The sequence below is a fragment of the Schistocerca nitens genome, chromosome 2, assembly GCF_023898315.1.
Source record: "Schistocerca nitens isolate TAMUIC-IGC-003100 chromosome 2, iqSchNite1.1, whole genome shotgun sequence".
In the NCBI taxonomy this organism is placed as follows: Eukaryota; Metazoa; Arthropoda; class Insecta; order Orthoptera; family Acrididae; genus Schistocerca; species Schistocerca nitens.
In genome coordinates, this window is record NC_064615.1 from 491,844,965 (window position 1) to 491,868,187 (window position 23,223).

The window sequence follows — 23,223 nt, forward strand, 5'->3', positions numbered from 1 at the left end:
AATTGACTTTTTGGTAATAAGGAGCTAAATATTTTTGCCAAAAAGTGAACTGCATCATGTGCTTTAAGATATGACTTGCAAGACGGGAAACTCAAATATTTCCAGATTTAAATATTAAATTTAAATGCCAGCATTGATATTCACAACTGATGTGATGTATTATGCAATTGTTGAATAGCAGCACAGGATAGAGAAGAATGGTGAAAATTGTATGTGTAGACCAGACAGCTGGTGAAGAGGTACAGCACAGTACCTGAACTGAACCTGGGAGAAAAGATCTTTACAGTGCAAACTGCAAAAGGAAGTAATGGGTTGACAGGAACACAGCCTAATTGCTGTGTGTTTGTTTGCAGAATTAGGTGCAGGGGTTAAAAATATATGACCTTATTAAAGAAGTGTTTTACCATTCATCTGGACTGCCTTCAGGAACCAATGACAATTTTAGATTATTTATGATATGATTCATTCAAGTAAACTGCAGTATTTTTTATGATATGATTCATTCAAGTAAACTGCAGTAGCCACCAGAAAGATCGCGGGAGGCGCACATCGGCACGGCGCGTCATGGACAGTAGTTGCCGCAAGTAAAGTCCCGTCCACCAGAGGGCACGCGAGAATTCGGCCGCGACCTCTGCCGGCGGAACAACAACACAGGCAGCACGGGCCGTGCCCAGCCAGTTCATATCGGGCATGCCTATCAGACGGTTCCCGGTCTACACTATGAGAAGTGCGACGGAAACTTGAATCGTGTTACTACACAATTGGCGACGAGTAGGGTCTTCTTCGCATGTTGCGACATTGTTTCGGTTTCGCAGCTTATCCACGACATGGCGGATTTAGTGCGGGTTTTGGTTGAGCAGCAGACGGAACTCATGGCCACCATGAAACAAGTGCTTCTGGCGTTGCTCTCAACGCAGTCTGTTCCAGGGCCGTTCCCTCCTCCCTTTCCCCCGTATGACGAGAAGGCGGAGGATTGGGACACTTATGAACATCGCCTTCGGCAGCATTTCCAGGCGTTTCATGTAGCCGATGCAGAGGTATGTCGTGCTCTTTTCTTGTCTTGGATATCTCCCACACTGTATCAAGTTTTGCGGCAGCTGGCACTGTTGCAGGAACCGTCTTCCTTGTCGTTTGACGAATTGTGTTCATTGCTGTCTTCATATTATCGCCGCCGCACGCATGTTGTAGCCGTTAGGGTCGAGTTCTATCAAAGCAAGAAACAGCTCCATCAGTCTTACCGGGCGTGGGCCGCTACCCTGCACGGTCTTAGTCACAAGTGTCATTTTGTCACGGAGCAGTCGCGGAGTTGTATGCCCACGTTATGGTGCGAGACGTCATTGTTCGTTCGGCCCCTGCTAGGGAGGTCTGGCAACGGGCCCTGCAGTTGGAAGGCCCTTCCCTTGAGGAAGTCCTGTCCATTGCCCAATCGTATGAAGTCTCTCACGCCACAGGTCAACAGTTGGAAGCGTGATGCGACGTCGTGGCAGTTCAGGGCAGCGCGGCCGCATCCACTGCGTCCGGGATGGACGACGTGCGAGTGGTACAATCCGGCCGTTACGGCCGCTCCCGCACGGCACGTAAACAGAGTTCCAGCCGCCGGCCCCTGTTACCGTCCTGTGCGTTGTGCCATATACATCATGATCGGTCAGAGTGCCCCGAGCGTTGGGCCGTTTGTCACAAATGTAATAAAAAAGGACACATTGCTAAAGTTTGCCGCTCAGCCTCAAAAGAATCGAAGGAAGCAGGTACAGAGGACATGGAAGTTGACATTCAGGAAGTTTCTTCGGGCCAGGTTCCCGAAGCATCGGCACACAAACTCTTTATCGAGTTGTCGGTTCGGTCGCGCTGATTACAACTGCAAGTAGATACGGGCGCGTCAGTTTCCTTGTTGAATGCAGAAACTTACTCTGATCTTGGGTCGCCCCCGTTGGCGGCAGTTTACCGGCGTCTACGCGGTTATGGTAAACAGTTCATTCCCCTACTGGGTCAATTCACCACTGACATTACTTACAAATCAGTCACTCGGTCTCTGACTTTTATTGTTGTCAGTGATGCGAGCTCCGCTAACCTTTTTGGATTGGATGCCTTTCAAGGTTTCGGTTTTTCTATCACAGACACCATACAGTTGGTCTCCGAAGACGTTCCCTATCAATCATTGGAATCTTTGATCTCTGACTTTAAGGATATCTTTGAGCATGGCCTTGGGCGTGTTTCAGACTTTGAGGCTCACTTAACGTTGAACGCGTCGGCTCGCCCGCATTTCCTACGCGCGAGGCAGATCCCCCTGGCTCTCCGCCCTCAGGTAAAAGCAGAGCTAGACCGGCTGACAGCCCTGAGGGTCGTTCTTCCCATTTCTTCTAGTGAGTGGGCTTAGCCCCTCGTTATTGTCAGGAAACCCTCGGGAAAATTACGTCTTTGTGGCGATTTCAAGGCCACCATTAATTCCCAATTGGTATTGGACACCTATCCCTTGCCTCATTCTGATGAATTGCTCTCTGCCATGGCGGGAGGCCAATATTTTTCGAAAATCGATCTTTCGGAGGCTTATCATCAGATACCACTTGATGAGGACTCCAAACAGCTGGCGGTCGTCAACACCCCGTTTGCACTTTACCAATAACAGCGGTTGGCCTTCGGAATATCCAGTGCCCCAGCGATATTTCAGCGTTATCTTGAGCACGTCACGTTGACAATCCCTCATTGTATTAATTACCTGGACGACATAATTGTCACGGGCCGCAGCATGAAGGAACACTTGCACAACCTTCCAACCCTCTTTCTCAAATTCAGGTCCCTGGGCCTGCGTTGCAACCTGCATAAGTTGAATTTCTTCCAACCGTCCATTGAGTATGTGGGCTACACCATCTCTCGGCACAGCATCCAGTCGCTAGGAAGTTTGGTCCAAGGTATCGTCGACCTTCCGCGGCCCGCTTCGCTGAAGGAGTTACAAGCATTTTTAGACAAGATTGCCTATTACCACCGGTTCATTTCCAGGGCTTCCACCATAGCCCGCCCCCTGTACTACCTTCTGCACAAGGGTGTTCCTTTTGATTGGTCGCCTGCATGTGAGCAAGCGTTCACTTCGTTGAAGGGCCTCCTCACGACAGCGCCTTGTTTGGCTACTTTTGACCCCAATAAGCCATTGGTCCCGGCTACAGATGCTTCACAGTATGGGGTGGGGGCGGTCCTGGCCCATTGCAACGCGGATGGCTCCGAGCAGCCACTGGCGTTTGTGTCTAAAACTCTTAGTCCCGCGTAGGCCCATTACTCCCAGGTGGAAAAAGAGGCTTTGGCCATTGTCTACGCTGTTACCAAGTTTCACCCTTTCTTGTATGGCACGAAGTTTCAGTTAATCACTGACCGTAAGCCGTTAATATCGTTATTTGGCCAACCTCTCAGATTCTGGATAGGGCGGCCCACAGACTGCAGCACTGGGCGTTGTTCCTCTCTAAGTACCATTATGACATTCATTTTTGCCCTACCGGACAGCATGACAATGCCGACGCTCTTTCCCGTCTTCCGGTGGGCCCGGATCCTACGTTCGATCGGGAGGAGATTATGTGTTTTCATTTGGATGTGGCGTCCCGACAATCGGTTGATGGCTTCCCAATCACTAGTTCTAGAGTCGCCAGGGAAACGAGAGCTGACCCAGTTCTCCGGCAAGTAGTTCACCTCGTTCAGCTGGGGTGGTTGCCCCGATCCCCAGGCCGGCCTGGGACCCTCTTCGTAATTATTTTGTTCTACGAGACTGCCTCTCAGTCTTGGAAGGAGTTCTCCTTCTGGCTACCGATGATACAGCATGGTTGTTCCTGCTAGTTTGCGAAGGGAGGTCCTCACGTTATTACATGAGGGGCACTGGGGTGTTTCCCGTACTGAAATCTTGCCTCGTTGACATGTGTACTGGCCCGGTATTGACGAGAAATTGAGCACTTGGTAGCCGCCTGTTCCCAGTGTGCGAGCCAACAAGCGTCTCCCAGGTCAGCATTCTCTTCATGGCCGCCTGCAACCCAGGCATGGGAACGTGTTCACATAGATTTTGCGGGCCCCTTTCTCAATGGCTTTTGGCTCATTGTCATTGATGCTTATTCCCGATTCCCATATGTGGTTCGCTGGTCCTCAACCACTTCAGAAGTTGCAATCCAGGCACTAGCAAAAATCTTTTCTGTTGAAGGTCTGCCAGTCACCCCGGTATCGGACAATGGACCTCAGTTTATTTCGCAGACCTTCCAGGATTTTTGTAGGCGCTTCGGTATTCGGCACGTTTGCTCTCCCCCCTCTCATCCACAACCGAATGGGGAAGCCAAGCACATGGTGCACACATTTGAGATGCAGATGAAAAAGTATGTGCACGAATTTCCTGCAGAGGAGGCGCTGACATTTTTCGTGACGCCATACCGGACCACACCGGTGGGAGAATGCAGCCCCGCAGAGCTCCTCCATGGGCGCCAACCTAGGACTCTGCTGCACCTCCTCCGGCCCGGTCCTCGCCAGTCTTCGCAAAACGGGGTACCCGGCTTTCCACCGGGTATGTCGGTCTGGGCACGTGGGTTTGGTCGCAATCCACATTGGATACTGGTGGTGGTCCTGCCGCCAGCTCTAAACCTTGCAGGTGGGGGACCGGGAGGTACGTCGTCACCAAAATCAGCTACGTCCATGTTTGGACACCCACCCTCCAACCCCTCGGGCGCCGGCTTCCCCATTGCTGGCCCCGGTGTTGTTTTCTCAGGGGAGGCTACCGCCCCTCCCACTTGTGACTCCACCCCGCTGCGATGGTTCTCAGCCTTGGCGGCCTCCAGTAGCTCCAGCACTGACATCGCCATCGTTCGCGATACCCCGGTGAGAGCCGGCCCCCCTCTCAGGCCCTGTTTCTCAGGAGGCTGGTTCACCTGTGGTTGCCCCTTCCCCATCGTCCCCACCACTGGGTCTTGTCCCTCCCTAGGTGGACCAGGATCCGGACTTCGACGGCTTGTCGCCTGTTCTGTCCTGGGCTCCGGTGGTGGGACGATGGGGGCCTCTTCGTGTGGGTCACTACCAGCTGTATTCGAAAGTTCCGGCTCGAGGGTTGGCAGATCCCCTCGACTCCAACCTTCCAATGGACGTGGAGGTCATTGCTACTGCACGACGCTCCACCTTCCGATGCAATGAATCACAGTGGCTTCACCCCCCGAAGGAGGAGGAGTGCAGTAGCCACCAGAAAGATCGCAGGAGGCGCACATCGGCACAGCACGTCACGGACAATAGTTGCCGCAAGTAAAGTCCCGTCCACCAGAGGGCACGCGAGAATTCGGCCGCAACCTCTGCCGGCAGAACAACAACAACCCAGACAGCATGGGCCGTGCCCAGTCAGTTTACATCGGGCATGCCTATCACACGGTTCCCGGTCTACACTATGTGAAGTGCGACGGAAACGTGAATCGTGTTACTACATAAACAGTCTTCTCATGTTCCTGAGTGGCATTTAATTTCTTTCTTTTCTAAACTGGCACTTCCTTAGTGCTGCTATGACAACTATATTCGTCTCTGAGCACTGTGTCACCACAGTCCCAATTCACTTCCACACCACTCTCATGTTTAAGCTGAAAAATACTTCACCACATTACTCCCTTTCTTCTTCAGTCTTTCTAATTCTGGGCAAATATCTTGTTTCTTTTGTGTCTGGTCTCATATATAACATTTTACAGTGGAATGTAAGAATGTATCTTCAGTAAACGGCTTGTCTACTACCATGAGTTGATCAATTTTAATGAAACTTGTGACAGAATACAAACACAGTTCTATGTTCAAATACAGTCCCATTCTAACACACTTAAGATAAATAGTTCCTTAGTAATGGAAGCAATCCTATTTCTTTTGTGTTGAAGTAGTATGAAATATACGATAAGATAAAACTTATCTATTATTTAGAAGATATAACTATCATTTATCCTACAAATACGATGGCACAGCTTACAAGAAATATTTAGAAAAATTTGTGACCAAGAGGACCAAAAACGAAAATTATATTTTAAAAAGTAGTAAGCTGAAATCACATTCGGAAGGTAACATTTTATTAGTTTAACAGACAAAAGATGACACTGGGTACTGATCTCTAAGGATGATAGTAATATACTTATTTTACTGTAGAAGAGATAAGTTTCTTTTAACTAATTGCAATTCAAAGCAGTGTTACCTGTCTACAATGCTCATTTTTAACTTCCACATGTTGTACACAGGACGGTAACCAAACAGCATTTCTGCAAGCAGGAAAGCCCATACAACCAATGTACCAGCCTTGATTATCTCTGCGTGATTTTGGTACCATATCAAGACCACATGATGGACATTTGCAAACAGCACTAGCTCCTTCATGTCCTATGGATGTTTCTTCCTCAACAAGGCGCGGCTGTTCATTAAAACTTTTTCCTAATGCTTCATCAATTTTAGCTGCCTGCCGAAGATATAAGTGGATATAATTATGAAAGCAACAAATATGCTCAGAACAGTCAACACACTCTTGATCATTACAACATTATTATTAGGAAAGAGTAGCAATTTATACTACAAGTTATGACTATCTACTGGCATACCATATTGTATCTGTGTTCTTTGTAGTATACAATATCGAATAAAGACATTCCCTTACAAACAAGGCTTCAGGGGTTAATGTTCCCAAATCCCTTCACAACAATGTAATTTTTTGTACATGGCACTCTTGAGTTACTGTAAAGTGGTGTGTCATATTCTTCAGACAGACAACATACGTATCACAATTTCTGATTTTACTTATAATGGGGTAGAAATGTATTCAAAACGGCCTTGCTGTGCTGGTACTGCGAACGGCTGAAAGCAAGGGGAAACTACAGCCGTAATTTTTCCCGAGGGCATGCAGCTTTACTGTATGGTTAAATGATGATGGCATTCTCTTGGGTAAAATATTCCGGAGGTAAAATAGTCCCCCATTCGGATCTCCGGCCGGGGACTACTCAAAAGGACGTCGTTATTAGGAGTAAGAAATCTGGCGTTCTACGTATCGAAACGTGGAATGTCAGATCCCTTAATCGAGCAGGTAGGTTAGAAAATTTAAAAAGGGAAATGGATAGGTTAAAGATAGATATAGTGGGAATTAGTGAAGTTCAGTGGCAGGAGGAACAAGACTTTTGGTCAGGTGAATACAGGGTTATAAATGTTGTTGTTGTTGTGGTCTTCAGTCCTGAGACTGGTTTGATGCAGCTCTCCATGCTACTCTATCCTGTGGAAGCTTCTTCATCTCCCAGTACTTACTGCAACCTACATCCTTCTGAATCTGCTTAGTGTATTCATCTCTTGGTCTCCCTCTACGATTTTTACCATCCACGCTGCCCTCCAATGCTAAATTTGTGATCCCTTGATGCCTCAAAAGATGTCCTACCAACCGGTCCCTTCTTTTTGTCAAGTTGTGCCACAAACTCCTCTTCTCCCTAATTCTACTCAATACCTCCTCATTAGTTATGTGATCTACCCATCTAATCTTCAGCATTCTTCTGTAGCACCACATTTCGAAAGCTTCCATTCTCTTCTTGTCCAAACTATTTATCGTCCATGTTTCACTTCCATACATAGCTACACTCCATACAAATACTTTCAGAAACGACTTCCTGACACTTAAATCTATACTTGATGTTAACAAATTTCTCTTCTTCAGAAACGCTTCCCTTCCCATTGCCAGTCTACATTTTATATCCTCTCTACTTCGACCATCATCACTTATTTTACTCCCTAAATAACAAAACTCCTTTACTACTTTAAGTGTCTCATTTCCTAATCTAATTCCCTCAGCATCACCCGATTTAATTTGACTACATTCCATTATCCTCGTTTTGCTTTTGTTGATGTTCATCTTATATCCTCCTTTCAAGACACTGTCCATTCCGTTCAACTGCTCTTCCAAGTCCTTTGCTGTCTCTGACAGAATTACAATGTCATCGGCGAACCTCAAAGTTTTTACTTCTTCTCCATGAATTTTAATACCTACTCCGAATCTTTCTTTTGTTTCCTTTACTGCTTGCTCAATATACAGATTGAATAAGATCGGGGAGAGGCTACAACCCTGTCTCACTCCCTTCCCAACCACTGCTTCCCTTTCATGCCCCTCGACTCTTATAACTGCCATCTGGTTTCTGTACAAATTGTAAATAGCCTTTCGCTCCCTGTATTTTACCCCTGCCACTTTTAGAATGTGAAAGAGAGTATTCCAGTCAACATTGTCAAAAGCTTTCTCTAAGTCTACAAATGCTAGAAACGTAGGTTTGCCTTTTCTTAATCTTTCTTCTAAGATAAGTCGTAAGGTTAGTATTGCCTCACTTGTTCCAACATTTCTACGGAATCCAAACTGATCTTCCCCGAGGTCCGCTTCTACCAGTTTTTCCATTCGTCTGTACAGAATTCGCGTTAGTATTTTGCAGCTGTGACTTATTAAACTGATAGTTCGGTAATTTTCACATCTGTCAACACCTGCTTTCTTTGGGATTGGAATTATTATATTCTTCTTGAAGTCTGAGGGTATTTCGCCTGTCTCATACATCTTGCTCACCAGATGGTACAGTTTTGTAAGGTCTGGCTCTCCCAAGGCTGTCAGTAGTTCTGATGGAATGTTGTCAACTCCCAGGGCATTGTTTCTACTTAGGTCTTTCAGTGCTCTGTCAAACTCTTCATGCAGTATCATATCTCCCATTTCATCTTCATCTACGTCCTCTTCCATTTCCATAATATCGCCCTCAAGTACAACGCCCTTGTATAGACCCTGTACATACTCCTTCCACCTTTCTGCTTTCCTTTCTTTGCTTAGGACTGGTTTTCCATCTGAGCTCTTGATATTCATACAGGTGGTTCTCTTTTCTCCAAAGGTCTCCTTAATTTTCCTGAAGGCAGTATTTATCTTACCCTTTGTGATGTATGCCTCTACATCCTTACATTTGTCCTCTAGCCATCCCTGCTTAGCCATTTTGCACTTCCTGTCGATCTCATTTTTGAGACATTTGTATTTCTTTTTGCCTGCTTCATTTACTGCATTTTTATGTTTTCTCCTTTCATCAATTAAATTCAGTGTCTCTTCTGTTACCCAAGGATTTCTATTAGCCCTCGTCTTTTTACCTACTTGATCGTCTGCTGCCTTCACTACTTCATTCCTCAGAGCTACCCATTCTTCTTCTACTGTATTTCTTTCCCTTATGCTCTCCCTGAAACTCTCTACAACCTCTGGTTTAGTCAGTTTATCCAGGTCCCATTTCTTTAAATTAGCACCTTTTTGTAGTTTCTTCAGTTTTAATCTGCAGTTCACAACCAATAGATTGTGGTCAAGAGTCCACATCTGCCCCTGGAGATGTCTTACAATTTAAGACCTGGTTCCTAAATCTCTGTCTTACCATTATATAATCTATCTGATACATTTTAGTATCTCCAGGATTCTTCCATGTATACAACCTTCTTTTATGATTCTTGAACCAAGTGTTAGCTATGTTTAAGTTATGCTCTGTGCAAAATTCTACCAGACGGCTTCCTCTTTCATTTCTTCCCCCCAATCCATATTCACCTACTATGTTTCCTTCTCTCCCTTTTCCTACTGACGAATTCCAGTCACCCATGACTATTAAATTTTCGTCTCCCTTCACTACCTGAATAATTTCTTTTATCTCATCATACATTTCATTTATTTCTTCATCATCTGCAGAGCTAGTTGGCATATAAACTTGTACTACTGTAGTAGGCGTGGGCTTTGTGTCTATCTTGGCCACAATAATGCGTTCACTATGCTGTTTGTAGTAGCTTACCCGAAATCCTATTTTTTTATTCATTATTAAACCTACTCCTACATTACCCCTATTTGATTTTGTATTTATAACCCTATAATCACCTGACCAAAAGTCTTGTTCCTCCTGCCACTAAACTTCACTAATTCCCACTATATCTAACTTTAACCTATCCATTTCCCTTTTTAAATTTTCTAACCTACCTGCCCGATTAAGGGATCTGACATTCCACGCTCCGATCCGTAGAACGCCAGTTTTCTTTCTCCTGATAACGACGTCCTCTTGAGTAGTCCCCGCCCGGAGACCCGAATGGAGGACTATTTTACCTCCGGAATATTTTACCCAAGAACAAAATCAAATAGAGGTAATGCAGGAGTAGGTTTAACAAAGAATAAAAAATAGGCGTGCGGGTAAGCTACTACAAACAGCATAGTGAACGCATTATTGTGGCCAAGATAGACACGAAGCCCACGCCTACTACAGTAGTACAAGTTTATATGCCAACTAGCTCTGCAGATGATGAAGAAATTGATGAAATGTATGAAGAGATAACAAAAATTATTCAGATAGTGAAGGGAGACGAAAATTTAATAGTCATGGTTGACTGGAATTCGAGTGTAGGAAAAGGGAGAGAAGGAAACATAGTAGGAGAATATGGATTGGGGCTAAGAAATGAAAGAGGAAGCCATCTGGTAGAATTTTGCACAGAGCATAACTTAATCATAGCTAACACTTGGTTCAAGAATCATAAAAGAAGGTTGTATACATGGAAGAATCCCAGAGGTACTAAAAGGTATTGTAAGACATTTCCAGGGGCAGATGTGGACTCCGACCACAATCTATTGGTTATAGGGAGAGCATAAGGGAACAATTGACAGCAGTGGGGTAAGAAGTACGGTAGAAGATAAATTGGTAGCTCTGAGGGATGAAGTAGTGAAGGCAGCAGATGATCAAGTAGGTAAAAAGACGATGGCTAGTAGAAATCCTTGGGTAACAGAAGAAATATTGAATTTAATTGATGAAAGGAGAAAATATAAAAATGCAGTAAATGAAGCAGGCAAAAAGGAATACAAACGTCTCAAAAATGAGATCGACAGGAAGTGCAAAATGGCTAAGCAGGGGTGGCTAGAGGACAAATGTAAGGATGTAGAGGCTTGTCTCACTAGGGGTAAGATAGATACCGCCTACAGGAAAATTAAAGAGACGTTTGGAGAGAAGAGAACCACTTGTATGAATATCAAGAACTCAGATGGCAACCCAGTTCTAAGCAAAGAAGGGAAGGCAGAAAGGTGGAAGGAGTATATAGAGGGTTTATACAAGGGTGATGTGCTTGAGGACAATATTATGGAAATGGACGAGGATGTAGATGAAGACGAAATGGGAGATAAGATAATGCGTGAAGAGTTTGACAGAGCGCTGAAAGACCTGAGTCGAAACAAGGCCCCAGGAGTAGACAACATTCCATTAGGTCTACTGATGGCCTTGGGAGAGCCAGTCATGACAAAACTCTACCATCTGGTGAGCAAGATGTATGCGACAAGTGAAGTACCCTCAGACTTCAAGAAGAATACAATAATTCCAATCCCAAAGAAAGCAGGTGTTGACAGATGTGAAAATTACTGAACTATCAGTTTAATAAGTCACAGCTGCAAAATACTAATGCGAATTCTTTACAGACGAATGGAAAAACTGTTAGAAGCGGACCTCGGGGAAGATCAGTTTGGAGGCAATACTGACCTTACGACTTGTGTTAGAAGAAAGATTAAGAAAAGGCAAACCTACGTTTCTAGCATTTGTAGACTTAGAGAAAGCTTTTGACAATGTTGACTGGAATACTCTCTTCCAAATTATAAAGGTGGCAGGGGTAAAATACAGGATGCGAAAGGCTATTTACAATTTGTAGAGAAACTAGATGGCAGTTATAAGAGTCGAGGGGCATGAAAGGGAAGCAGCGGTTGGGAAGGGAGTGAGACAGGGTTGTAGCCTGTCCCCGATGTTATTCAATATGTATATTGAGCAAGCAGTAAAGGAAACAAAAGAAAAATTTGGAGTAGGTATTAAAATCCATGGAGAAGAAATAAAAACTGTGAGGTTCGCCGATGACATTGTAATTCTGTCAGAGACAGCAAAGGACTTGGAAGAACAGTTGAACAGAATGGAAATTGTCTTGAAAGGTGGATATAAGATGAACATCAACAAAAGCAAAATGAGGATAATGGAATGTAGTCGAATTAAGTCGGGCGATGCTGAGGGAATTAGATTAGGAAATGAGACACTTAAAGTAGTAAAGGAGTTTTGTTATTTGGGGAGCAAAATAACTGATGATGGTCGAAGTAGAGAAGATATAAAATGTAGACTGGCAATGGCAAGGAAAGTGTTTCTGAAGAAGAGAAATTTATTAACATCGAGTAGAGACTTAAATGTCAGGAAGTTGTTTCTGAAAGTATTTGTATGGAGTGTAGCCATGTTTGGAAGTGAAACATGGACGATAAATAGTTTGGACAGGAAGAGAATAGAAGCTTTCGAAATGTGGTGCTACAGAAGAATGCTGAAGATTAGATAGGTAGATCACATAACTAATGAGAAGGTATTGAATAGAATTGGGGAGAAGAGGAGTTTGTGGCACAACTTGACGAGAAGAAGGGACCGGTTGGTAGGACATGTTCTGAGGCATCAAGGGATCACAAATTTAGCATTGGAGGGCAGCGTGGAGGGTAAAAATTGTAGAGGGAGACCAAGAGATAAATACACTAAGCAGATTCAGAAGGATGTAGGTTGCAGTAGGTACTGGGAGATGATGAAACTTGCACAGTATAGGGTAGCATGGAGAGCTGCATCAAACCAGCCTCAGGAGTGAAGACCACAACAACAACAACAAATGTATTCCTGGAACTTCAGTATCAATGGCTGCTTCATTGGTACTGAAGATTAGCAGGAATGTGCCACACACAAGCACTGCGACATCTGTAACAATCCAGCACCTTGGGTTCAGTGTCATCGATCATCCTGCATACAGTACTGACTTAATACCATTTGATTTTCATCGGTTTCCAAAACTTAAACAGCAACCTTGAGGAATTCACTTTCATAGTCAAACATTCTACAGTAATGATCTCACCAAATTGGCCTCCTGATAGAAGAAATGTTTTCTTTGTCAGGGTGACTTTGTTGAGGAATAAAGATGTAAATGTAATGAACACAGACGTAAAATTTTAATAACATTCATTTTATTTAAAAAGCTTTAAGAGCTTTCACATAACAAATTCAAAGACATTACTTCTCACCACACTCTCGTACAAGGAAGTCATCTTTCAAATTTATATAATTTTGCAAGTGTTGGAATCGATTCTGGAAACTCTGATACAGATACCTTAAAATATAGTTTTGGAGTGGTATAACAACTTCTTAAAAAGAATAAAAAGAAAAGTACAAGTTTATTGTTAGATAAAAATGACAAAATAATTCCTGATGTTAAAGGTAAACTGGACAGGTGGACAGAATATGTCAAAGAACTATTTGAAGACACAAGAAAAGATCAAAAATTTTATGATTGGAGAACGAGGACCAAGCATATCGAAAGAAGAAATATTACATGTTATCAACAAAGCGAAGACAGGAAAAGCCCCTGGACCGGATAAGATACCAAATGACATCCTGAAACTCATAGGAATAGACCATATAGATATATTTGTACAATTGTTTAATGATATTTATAATTCGGGAATTATTCCTAGGGATTGGTTGACATCTACCTTTGTTACATTACCCAAAAAGGCTAATGCCAAAACTTGTAATGATCACTGTACAATAAGCTTAATGAGTCACACCTTAAAGATATTTCTAAAAGTTATACACCAACGAATATACAAAAAAGTAGAAGAAGGTATAAGTGAAACACAATTCGGTTTTAGAAGTTCCCTCGGTACAAGAGAAGCATTGTTTGCTTTTAACATATTAGCGCAACGATGTATGGAGGTTAACCAGCCACTATATGTGTGCTTTCTGGATTATAATAAAGCATTTGACAAAGTTCGTCATGATCATCTCATAGAATTGTTAGAAAAGAAAACACTTGATAAGAAAGACATCCGCATTATATACAACCTCTACTACAATCAAACCGCAACCGTGAAGGTAGAAAATGAATTATCGAATGATATAGAAATAAAGAGGGGTGTGAGACAAGGTTGCGTTCTCTCACCCTTATTGTTTAATATGTATTCAGAAGACATAATCCAGGCAGCTCTATCAGATGAAATAGCTGGCATTAAAGTGAATGGGCTAAACATTAACAATGTTAGGTTTGCTGATGACACTGTACTACTAGCTGGAAACCTCAAAGATCTACAATTACTTCTTGACAAAGTCGCAGAAAAAAGTGAAGAATTTGGCTTGACTCTTAACGTAAGCAAGACTAAGTTCATGGTGATATCTAAAACACACCAACAAGAAAATCTTACAAGCAATAGGGAAAGAGTCGATCAAGTACGTAAATTTAAATATCTCGGAACAATTGTAAATGAGGAGATTGAAAGCTCAGAAGAAATTAAATCGAGAATAGGACAGGCCAGAAGTATCTTTAATAAGATGAAAAATGCATTCTGTTCGAGAGACATTTGTTTAAACACAAAAATGAGGTTGCTAAGATGCTATGTATTCTCAAAATTATTATACGGAATGGAAGCGTGGACATTGAAAAAGAAGGACATGAACAGTTTAGAAGCTTTTGAACTGTGGGCATATAGAAGAATACTTAGAATTAGTTGGGTGTCGAGGATTACTAATCAAGATGTCCTAAGAAGAATGGGAAAGGAAAAAGAATTAATTAAAACTATTAAAGTAAGGAAGCTACAATATTTAGGCCATGTTATTAGGGGAGTAAATTACAAAATATTGTGAATAATACTAGAAGGGAAAATTTGTGGGAAGAGAACGAGGGGTAGAAGACGGACATCCTGGATTGACAATCTAAAAAATTGGTACAACTGTTCAACGTCAGAACTCCTTAGATCGGCCAAATCAAGATCAGAAATTGCCATGATGACAGCCAACCTTCTTAGAGGAGACGGCACATGAAGAAAGAAGAATAACAACTTCTGGAGATTAGGCAGACTTCACAGACTGTGTTTCTCTTTTAGCATGACTGGTTATGTCAGACAGTACTGCATACTGAAGAATTTCATAATAATCTTGAATGACAAATGACTATTGTAACATCCACTGGTGGGCAAAGAAACTTGTTTTTGAATCTAATAGAAATAACTGACAAAGATGTAAAATGAAACCTAAAACAGTTAATATATTATGTTCGTGAAACTACACACTGAGTATCTCTGATTTCATATTATTTCCAACGACATTCCACTATCAAACTCACTTCATGTGGGTTCATTCATTGTAATTTCTATTCCCTATTGTCATTTAAAAGTACGCTAAATGTACAAACTTCATAACTTCCTAGTCACACTGATGTCACAATTTGGTAAAGTAACATCAGTATGCAAGGAATGATTATGCTGTGCTAAATTCCAATTACATTTCTATTGTGGTCAGACTGATAACATGTCATTTAAAAATTTTCTGGGAGATGGTTTTATGCCACACTTAACTACATTGTGAAATTTACAAATTTCATTAAAAACGTTAGTATTACTGAACCCAAACAAAATAAAATTAGAAAGAAACAGATGGCTTCATATCACTTACCTTCATGATGTGCTACTGCCACTACATTCAACGGAAACACACAACATTAACTAACAGCACTCCCAACATGTTAGTTTTCCTTCCTCCACATAGAAGTTGGGTTTCTTTTAGCTTGGATTTTGAAGGACATTTCCCCACTGCTCTCCCAAACCTCGCCCTACCATGACCAGCCTCCCGCAAACACTTCCTCTCTCCTCTCTGAAGTTCTGAAATCTAGTAGTGCTGTTATTGCTACTATGTGTCTGTACTGATTATACAGGGAGTTGCACTTCCTGAAGGTAAGTACTGATCAGCTAGGTCATTTGTCTCTTTGCGATTTTAACATAGTCCTGAACAGAATCATTCCTTTTATTAACTAAAAATAAATTAGGCAAATATATTAGCACCAATACCATAATAAGTACCTGTTCTAAGGCAATCCGGAAGACTTCTTTGTATTTTGCTAACTGCTCTGTCAGCACAATTTTTGGGTCTTTTGTTCCTTCACATATTCTCTTCAGATCGATTTCCAGCTCAGCACGCAGATTAGGCTTTGACATTGGAAATCCCATTGAGTCATAACCCTCAACAAGACCCATCCCCAGACAACCAGGCACAAAATACATCTGATTCTCAAGACCAACGTAGGATCGCTGTTTTATTGTCTCTATATGATCGGCATGAGTTGCATCAGTCCCTGATGGAATTGAAATTTATGGTTTAACAAAACAAAATGGAGAGCTAAGTGAAATATGAGGGTTCTGATTATCTTTTACCTATGCCATGTTTTTCCATAAGGGCTATGAGATCTGCTTCTGTCAACAGATTAGGTGGGCTGGTTTCACCATCAACCATTTCTATTGTTGTTGGCTTGAATTTCTGATTATTTTGGTAGATATGTATTTCTTTGGCATTCCATTTTTCATAAGGATAAACATCCAAGTAATTCCTTGCAATTATCATCAAACCACTTGCCACGAACTAAAACAAATACATTTATCAAAACTCTGATAAATGAGACTATACAACTTACATTATAATTATAACAATGACAATAATCAATTATTGATAAAATTATTTAATTGGATAGATAAAAATTCTACTCACCTAGCGGAAGCAGAACACACACACACGAAAGACTGTTGTGATTGGCAAGCTTTTGGCTTCAGCGGCTCCTTCTTCAGGCAGAAGGGTTGAAGGGGAAGGGGAAGGAAGAAGTGTGAAGGAAAAGGACTGGAGAGGTCTAGGAAAAGGGGTAGATTTTGGGAAAGTCACTCAGAACCGTGGTTCAGGGGAGACTTACCATACAGGCTGTGAAGGAAAGACTGATTGTTGGGAACTGCATCGTATCTGATGCAGTCCCCAACAATCAGTCTTTCCTTCACAGCCTGTGCTGTAAGTCTCCCCTGACCCGAGGTTCTAGGTGACTTTTCCAAAATCTACCCCTTTTCCTAGACCTCTCACCCTTCTTCCTTCCCCTTCAACCCTTCTGCCCGAAGAAGGAGCCACTGGCTCCGAAAGCTTGCCAATCAAAACAGTCTTTTATGTGTGTTCTGCCACCGATTGGTGAATTACATTATCATTAAAGTGCGCGTCATATATCTTGGCGGCCGAGTTTAGGTTCGTTCTGCGCATCTGACGTCACAAATCACAGTCAGCCAATGAACAGAGAACGACGTTGCCAGATCTCGACTGCAGTGCAGAGCACGGACGAGTGTCTTCAGTTTTAGAAACGTTCAGTCATAAATAAAGTAATAGAACAAAAGCAATGTCTTGATAGCAGACTTTCTTTTATAGAAAGTTTGGAAAAAGCATTCTTTATACCAATTGCTTCATATTCTATTAATTAATTAAACCAAACAAGCAATAAGACTCCTAATTCAGGCGATAGCAAGGAAAGGTGTTTGTTTCAATCTCACGAACTGCTTTTTCGCAATAAAGAACAGCGGTAATTGTTTATTTCCTATTGTACTTCGACGAAGCGTGAGTAATTCATAGTCATACCAACAGTGTTTGTAAGTAGTTGCGTGCGGTGTTAAAAGTCCTTATGGAGTTACATCATTCAATGAGCTGAGGTAGCGTAACGGTTAAGGTGTTGGGGTGCCTAGTGAAAGGTTATGAGTTCAAACCTTGTGCGGTGCTTAATATTTTCTTTATTTAAAAAGAATATTGGAGTGCCTTACTTCACGAATTTTATTCGTTTGAATGAAATTTCTAGTGCTTTGCCTCTTCATTAACTTTTTCGCTGCTGCAGACACGTGCTCCCCGCATTCCGCGCTGTGCGCGATTTTGTCATCACTGCACTTCTCGCCTGTGCAGACACATGGTGTTCCCACTGCTTTGACACACTTATCATTTGATTTCACAAAAACTATTTGGCCAAAAAATTTGATTTTTACACGTCTTCTTGACTGATACCTTCCCCCCATAAATGACTTAATTTTGTTTTGATGCGCAGCATTAAATGTAGTAAACCATTGCACAAAATTTTGAAGAGTTTGCAGAGGTAAAAGTCCATAGCGTATACTTTCCGTATGGTCGATTTTAGTTGCCACAATGTTGAGAATGAAATGTGGACAAGATACCTAAATTTCATATAATATTTACTGTATAACAATATCTCATTTAATTTAAGTACCACATAGGTGTCGTACGTAATATTGAGAAATATTCCGTCTTTCGCGACTGTAATAAAAGTTTTATTTACACAGGGCGCGTTTGGCTTTATTTTAAAGCACTTCCATCGGTGAAAGGTATGGCACATACACAATGGTATTCATGTTCTATTTCTTGTTTTTGTTCCACAGTCGCAGTTTTACCAATGGTATTGAAATACACTCCTGGAAATGGAAAAAAGAACACATTGACACTGGTGTGTCAGACCCACCATACTTGCTCCGGACACTGCGAGAGGGCTGTACAAGCAATGATCACATGCACGGCACAGCAGACACACCAGGAACCGCGGTGTTGGCCGTCGAATGGCGCTAGCTGCGCAGCATTTGTGCACCGCCGCCGTCAGTGTCAGCCAGTTTGCCATGGCATACGGAGCTCCATCGCAGTCTTTAACACTGGTAGCATGCCGCGACAGCGTGGACATGAACCGTATGTGCAGTTGACGGACTTTGAGCGAGGGCGTATAGTGGGCATGTGGGAGGCGGGTGGACGTACCGCCGAATTGCTCAACACGTGGGGCGTGAGGTCTCCACAGTACATCGATGTTGTCGCCAGTGGTCGGCGGAAGGTGCACGTGCCCGTCGACCTGGGACCGGACCGCAGCGACGCACGGATGCACGCCAAGACCGTAGGATCCTACGCAGTGCCGTAGGGGACCGCACCGCCACTTCCCAGCAAATTAGGGACACTGTTGCTCCTGGGGTATCGGCGAGGACCATTCGCAACCGTCTCCATGAAGCTGGGCTACGGTCCCGCACACCGTTAGGCCGTCTTCCGCTCACGCCCCAACATCGTGCAGCCCGCCTCCAGTGGTGTCGCGACAGGCGTGAATGGAGGGACGAATGGAGACGTGTCGTCTTCAGCGATGAGAGTCGCTTGTGCCTTGGTGCCAATGATGGTCGTATGCGTGTTTGGCGCCGTGCAGGTGAGCGCCACAATCAGGACTGCATACGACCGAGGCACACAGGGCCAACACCCGGCATCATGGTGTGGGGAGCGATCTCCTACACTGGCCGTACACCACTGGTGATCGTCGAGGGGACACTGAATAGTGCACGGTACATCCAAACCGTCATCGAACCCATCGTTCTACCATTCCCAGACCGGCAAGGGAACTTGCTGTTCCAACAGGACAATGCACGTCCGCATGTATCCCGTGCCACCCAACGTGCTCTAGAAGGTGTAAGTCAACTACCCTGGCCAGCAAGATCTCCGGATCTGTCCCCCATTGAGCATGTTTGGGACTGGATGAAGCGTCGTCTCACGCGGTCTGCACGTCCAGCACGAACGCTGGTCCAACTGAGGCGCCAGGTGGAAATGGCATGGCAAGCCGTTCCACAGGACTACATCCAGCATCTCTACGATCGTCTCCATGGGAGAATAGCAGCCTGCATTGCTGCGAAAGGTGGATATACAATGTACTAGTGCCGACATTGTGCATGCTCTGTTGCCTGTGTCTATGTGCCTGTGGTTCTGTCAGTGTGATCATGTGATGTATCTGACCCCAGGAATGTGTCAATAAAGTTTCCCCTTCATGGGACAATGAATTCACGGTGTTCTTATTTCAATTTCCAGGAGTGTATATCCCTCTTCTGCAACTGTAATAAGCGACTTATTTAGACCAGACGCGTTTCTCTCTTTTGAAGCATCATAAGAGGACTGTATTTTGTATCCTCCATTGCCAAGTCACCTTTCGTAGTTTTGTGCTGCGGTAGCACAATATTCAACGTTTGTGTTGGCTCATCAGTGTTTTAGCAAATAAATGCTGTTTGTGTGTGCCACACACAAAATTATATTTGACATAGCTCTGAGCACTTCACTGACAGACGGTATATTCAAGTCCTAATGTTTTTGTAAGTCCACAGTTTTGTTTAATGTATTTTGTCTACTTCCTTTTGATTGACTGAAGTGCTTTAAAATAAAGCCAAACGTGCCCAGTGTAAGTAAAACTTTTGTTACAGTCGCGAAAGGTGGAATATTTCTCAATATTACATACGACACTTATGTGGTACTTAAATTAAATGAAATATATAGGTATCTTGTCCACATTTCATTCTCAACATTGTGGCAACTAAAATCGACCATCCGGAAAGTATACTCTATGGACTTTACCTCTGCAAACTCTTCAAAATTTCGTGCAATGGTTTACTATATTTAATGCTGCATAATAACTGCGTTGAACATCGAAACAAAATTAAGTCATTTATGGGGGGAAGGTATCAGTCAAGAAGATAGGTAAAAATCTAATTTTTGAGCCAAATAGTTTTTGTGGAATCGAATGATAAAGAGTGTCAAAGCAGTCGGAACACAGTGTGTCTGAACAGGCGAGCAGTGCAGTGACAAAATCGCCCACAGTGCGGAATGCAGGGAGCATGTCTTTGTAGCAGCGAAAGGGTTAATGCGGCCGTGGTGGCTTTACTTCATGAACTGCGCGCTCCTCCCTAAACGTAAGCTTGCGAACTATGCTATACTATGGCGCTGCTTCTCTTGGCGCGTACGTCGTGTGCAACTGGCAACGCAGCGATCTCCCGCGTCTAGGCGGGCATGCGCGAGCCGCCAAGATAAAAGAATTGAACTATTACAAACTATACTGATTCCCAAAGAAATCATGTAAATTGTTATAGAACTAGTGAAATGCAAAGATCCTGTACATAATACATTTCTAACTTAAAACTGAAAAATATGCAGCACAATGTTAACCAGCAGAACTACAACAGTATAATGCCTCAGTAGATAGAGCAACAGAAAATCAAATCATTAAAGATGATAACTACTACTACTACGAGGGTCGGTCAAAAAGTAATGCCTCCCATTTTTTTTCTACTTAAAGAAATTAAGTTAAGTGAAAAATTTGAATTTGGCGCCATTCCTCAAACCTTCTTCTGCAATCCACTGCAGTAGTAACTTTCTGTGTCAACAGGTGGCAGCACAGCAGAAGTTTGTAAGATGGCCGACATCGATGTTCGTTTGAGACAGCATTGTGTGATTGAATTCTTGAATGCAGAAGGTGAAACGCCCATACGCATTCATGAAAGACTGAAGAAGGTGTATGGTGTTGTGACAGTGGATGTCAGCACTGTTAGACGATGGGTTCGTCGTTGTAAGGAAGCTGAAGGGCAAACACCGTTGACTGACGAAAAGCGGAGCGGCAGGCCGGTGAGTGCAGTGACTCCACACAACATTCAGCAAGTTGATGACATCATTCGTGGTGACCGTCGGGTGACTGCAGATGAAGTGTGTCGCATTATTTCTCTTAGTAAAGGCAGTGTGATCACGATTATTAAACAATTGGGGTACTCAAAAGTTTGTGCACGGTGGGTTCCAAGAATGTTAACCGATCAGAATAAAGAGGCAAGGAAAACAATAGCCTCCCAACACTTGCAGCGCTTCCGTTTGGAGGGAGATGAGTTTCTGAAAAAAATTGAACCCGAATCAAAGAGGCAGTCAATGGAGTGGCGTCACACAAGCTCGCCGAGGAAGAAAAAATTCAAAACTGTGCGATCGGCAGGGAAAGTTATGGCAACAGTTTTCTGGGATACAGAGGGTGTGATTCTGGTTGATTTTTTGGAGCAGGGATGCACAATAAATTCTGTTCAATACGTCACAACCCTCAAAAAACTTAAAGCACGTCTTCAGCGAGTTCGCCCAACAAAATCAATGGCAGATGTTCTTCTTTTGCATGACAATGCAAGACCACACACCAGTCGTCACACCTCTGACGAGATTGTCAAAATTGGATGGGAAGTTTTGCCTCATCCCCCATACAGCCCTGACCTGGCACCATCAGACTTCCATCTGTTCGGGCCACTAAAAGAAGCTCATCGTGGGATTCATTTTGAAGATGAGGAGGCCGTCAAAACATCCGTGCGTCAATGGCTTAGGAAGCAGAGCTGTGATTTTTACCGTGCTGGGATACATGCCCTTGTTCAAAGATGGACCAAAACTGTAGAGATGGGCGGAGATTACATTGAAAAATGACAAAATGATCCTCAATGTTGTGGTTTTCAACCTATGTAATTGCATTTAAATTTCCTGACAATTAAACGTAGAAAAAAAAATAGGAGGCATTACTTTTTGACTGACCCTCGTACTACTACTACGTGATCAGGCCCATTGGGCCGCATGCATCTACAAGTTTCCTCCTCCACTGTATTCTGTCCATTGCTGCTATCCGCCATTCGTCCACATCTATTGACATTTGTTTTAAATCTTCATGGAGTCCATCCCTCCAACACTTCTTGGGTCTGCCTGGCGGTCTCTTTCCTGTAGGTGTGAAATCCAGGAGCTTCCGAGGCCATCTGTAATCCTCCATCCGGGCCACATGGCCAGCCCACTGCATTCGTTTGGCTTTGACAGCTCCTGCTATGTTGGCTGCTGGTATAGTTCCTCAAGCTCTTGGTTGTATCTGATCCTCCATTCCCCTGTATCTGCATCCAGAACCGGACCGAAGATCTTCCGAAGCACTTTTCTCTCAAAGACAAGGAGCTTATGGAAGTCCTGTTTCCGGATACTCCATGTCTCACAGCCATATAGAACAACAGGCTGGATCAGGGTTTTGTACAGTCGAATCTTGAACTGTCTGGAGAGAGACTTGGACCGAAGCAGTTGTGCTAGGCTGTGGTAAGATCTAGATGATAACATTAAAACTAAATTTAAAAACCTAATTTGTGACACACTAACAAACATAATATCTACAGTGAAATTTATGAGTAAAATAAGCCAGCCATTTGAAACAAAAATTGATGAAAGACAGGTGGAAGGGTTACTGCCTGTACAGCTTAGCTGTGTCTTAGAAAAAAATAGAGAAAGGATCTAGAATTTGGAGTTTAAACATCACAAAACTGAACCAATAATTCAACAGAGTGAATCAAATGGAATGAAGTACAACTGCCTAGCATTTGCAGATGACTATGCAACACTTTCAGCGTATATAACAAAAGCAGTTGCTTGAATAAATCTGTTACAGAAACACGAATGGTCTGCAAATTTCTGCTGAAAGAACTAAATTTATGATGAACACCAAAGATGCACCAAAATATACATAGAAAGTATTAATATGTTTATATCTCAGAGAAATCATCCAACTGAATGGATTAGA

The 23,223-nt window shown here is 43.1% G+C and overlaps 1 protein-coding gene across 3 annotated transcripts in view; it reads right to left on the bottom strand.

The window, feature by feature from the left end:
* The window catches only part of LOC126236443 (DNA topoisomerase 3-alpha), a 222,279-nt gene that overhangs the window by 50,250 nt on the left and 148,806 nt on the right, over positions 1-23,223 (bottom strand). For all 3 annotated transcript variants that reach the window (XR_007544915.1, XM_049945758.1, XM_049945757.1), the window contains exons 10-12: positions 16,226-16,430; positions 15,875-16,146; positions 6,170-6,427 (exon numbers count right to left, since the gene is read on the bottom strand). Coding sequence is in view for 2 of the 3 variants with exons in the window: in XM_049945758.1 (XP_049801715.1) it covers positions 6,170-6,427; positions 15,875-16,146; positions 16,226-16,430 (735 nt within the window). In the remaining variant the exon portion in view is untranslated. The remainder of the gene's footprint in view (positions 1-6,169; positions 6,428-15,874; positions 16,147-16,225; positions 16,431-23,223) is intronic.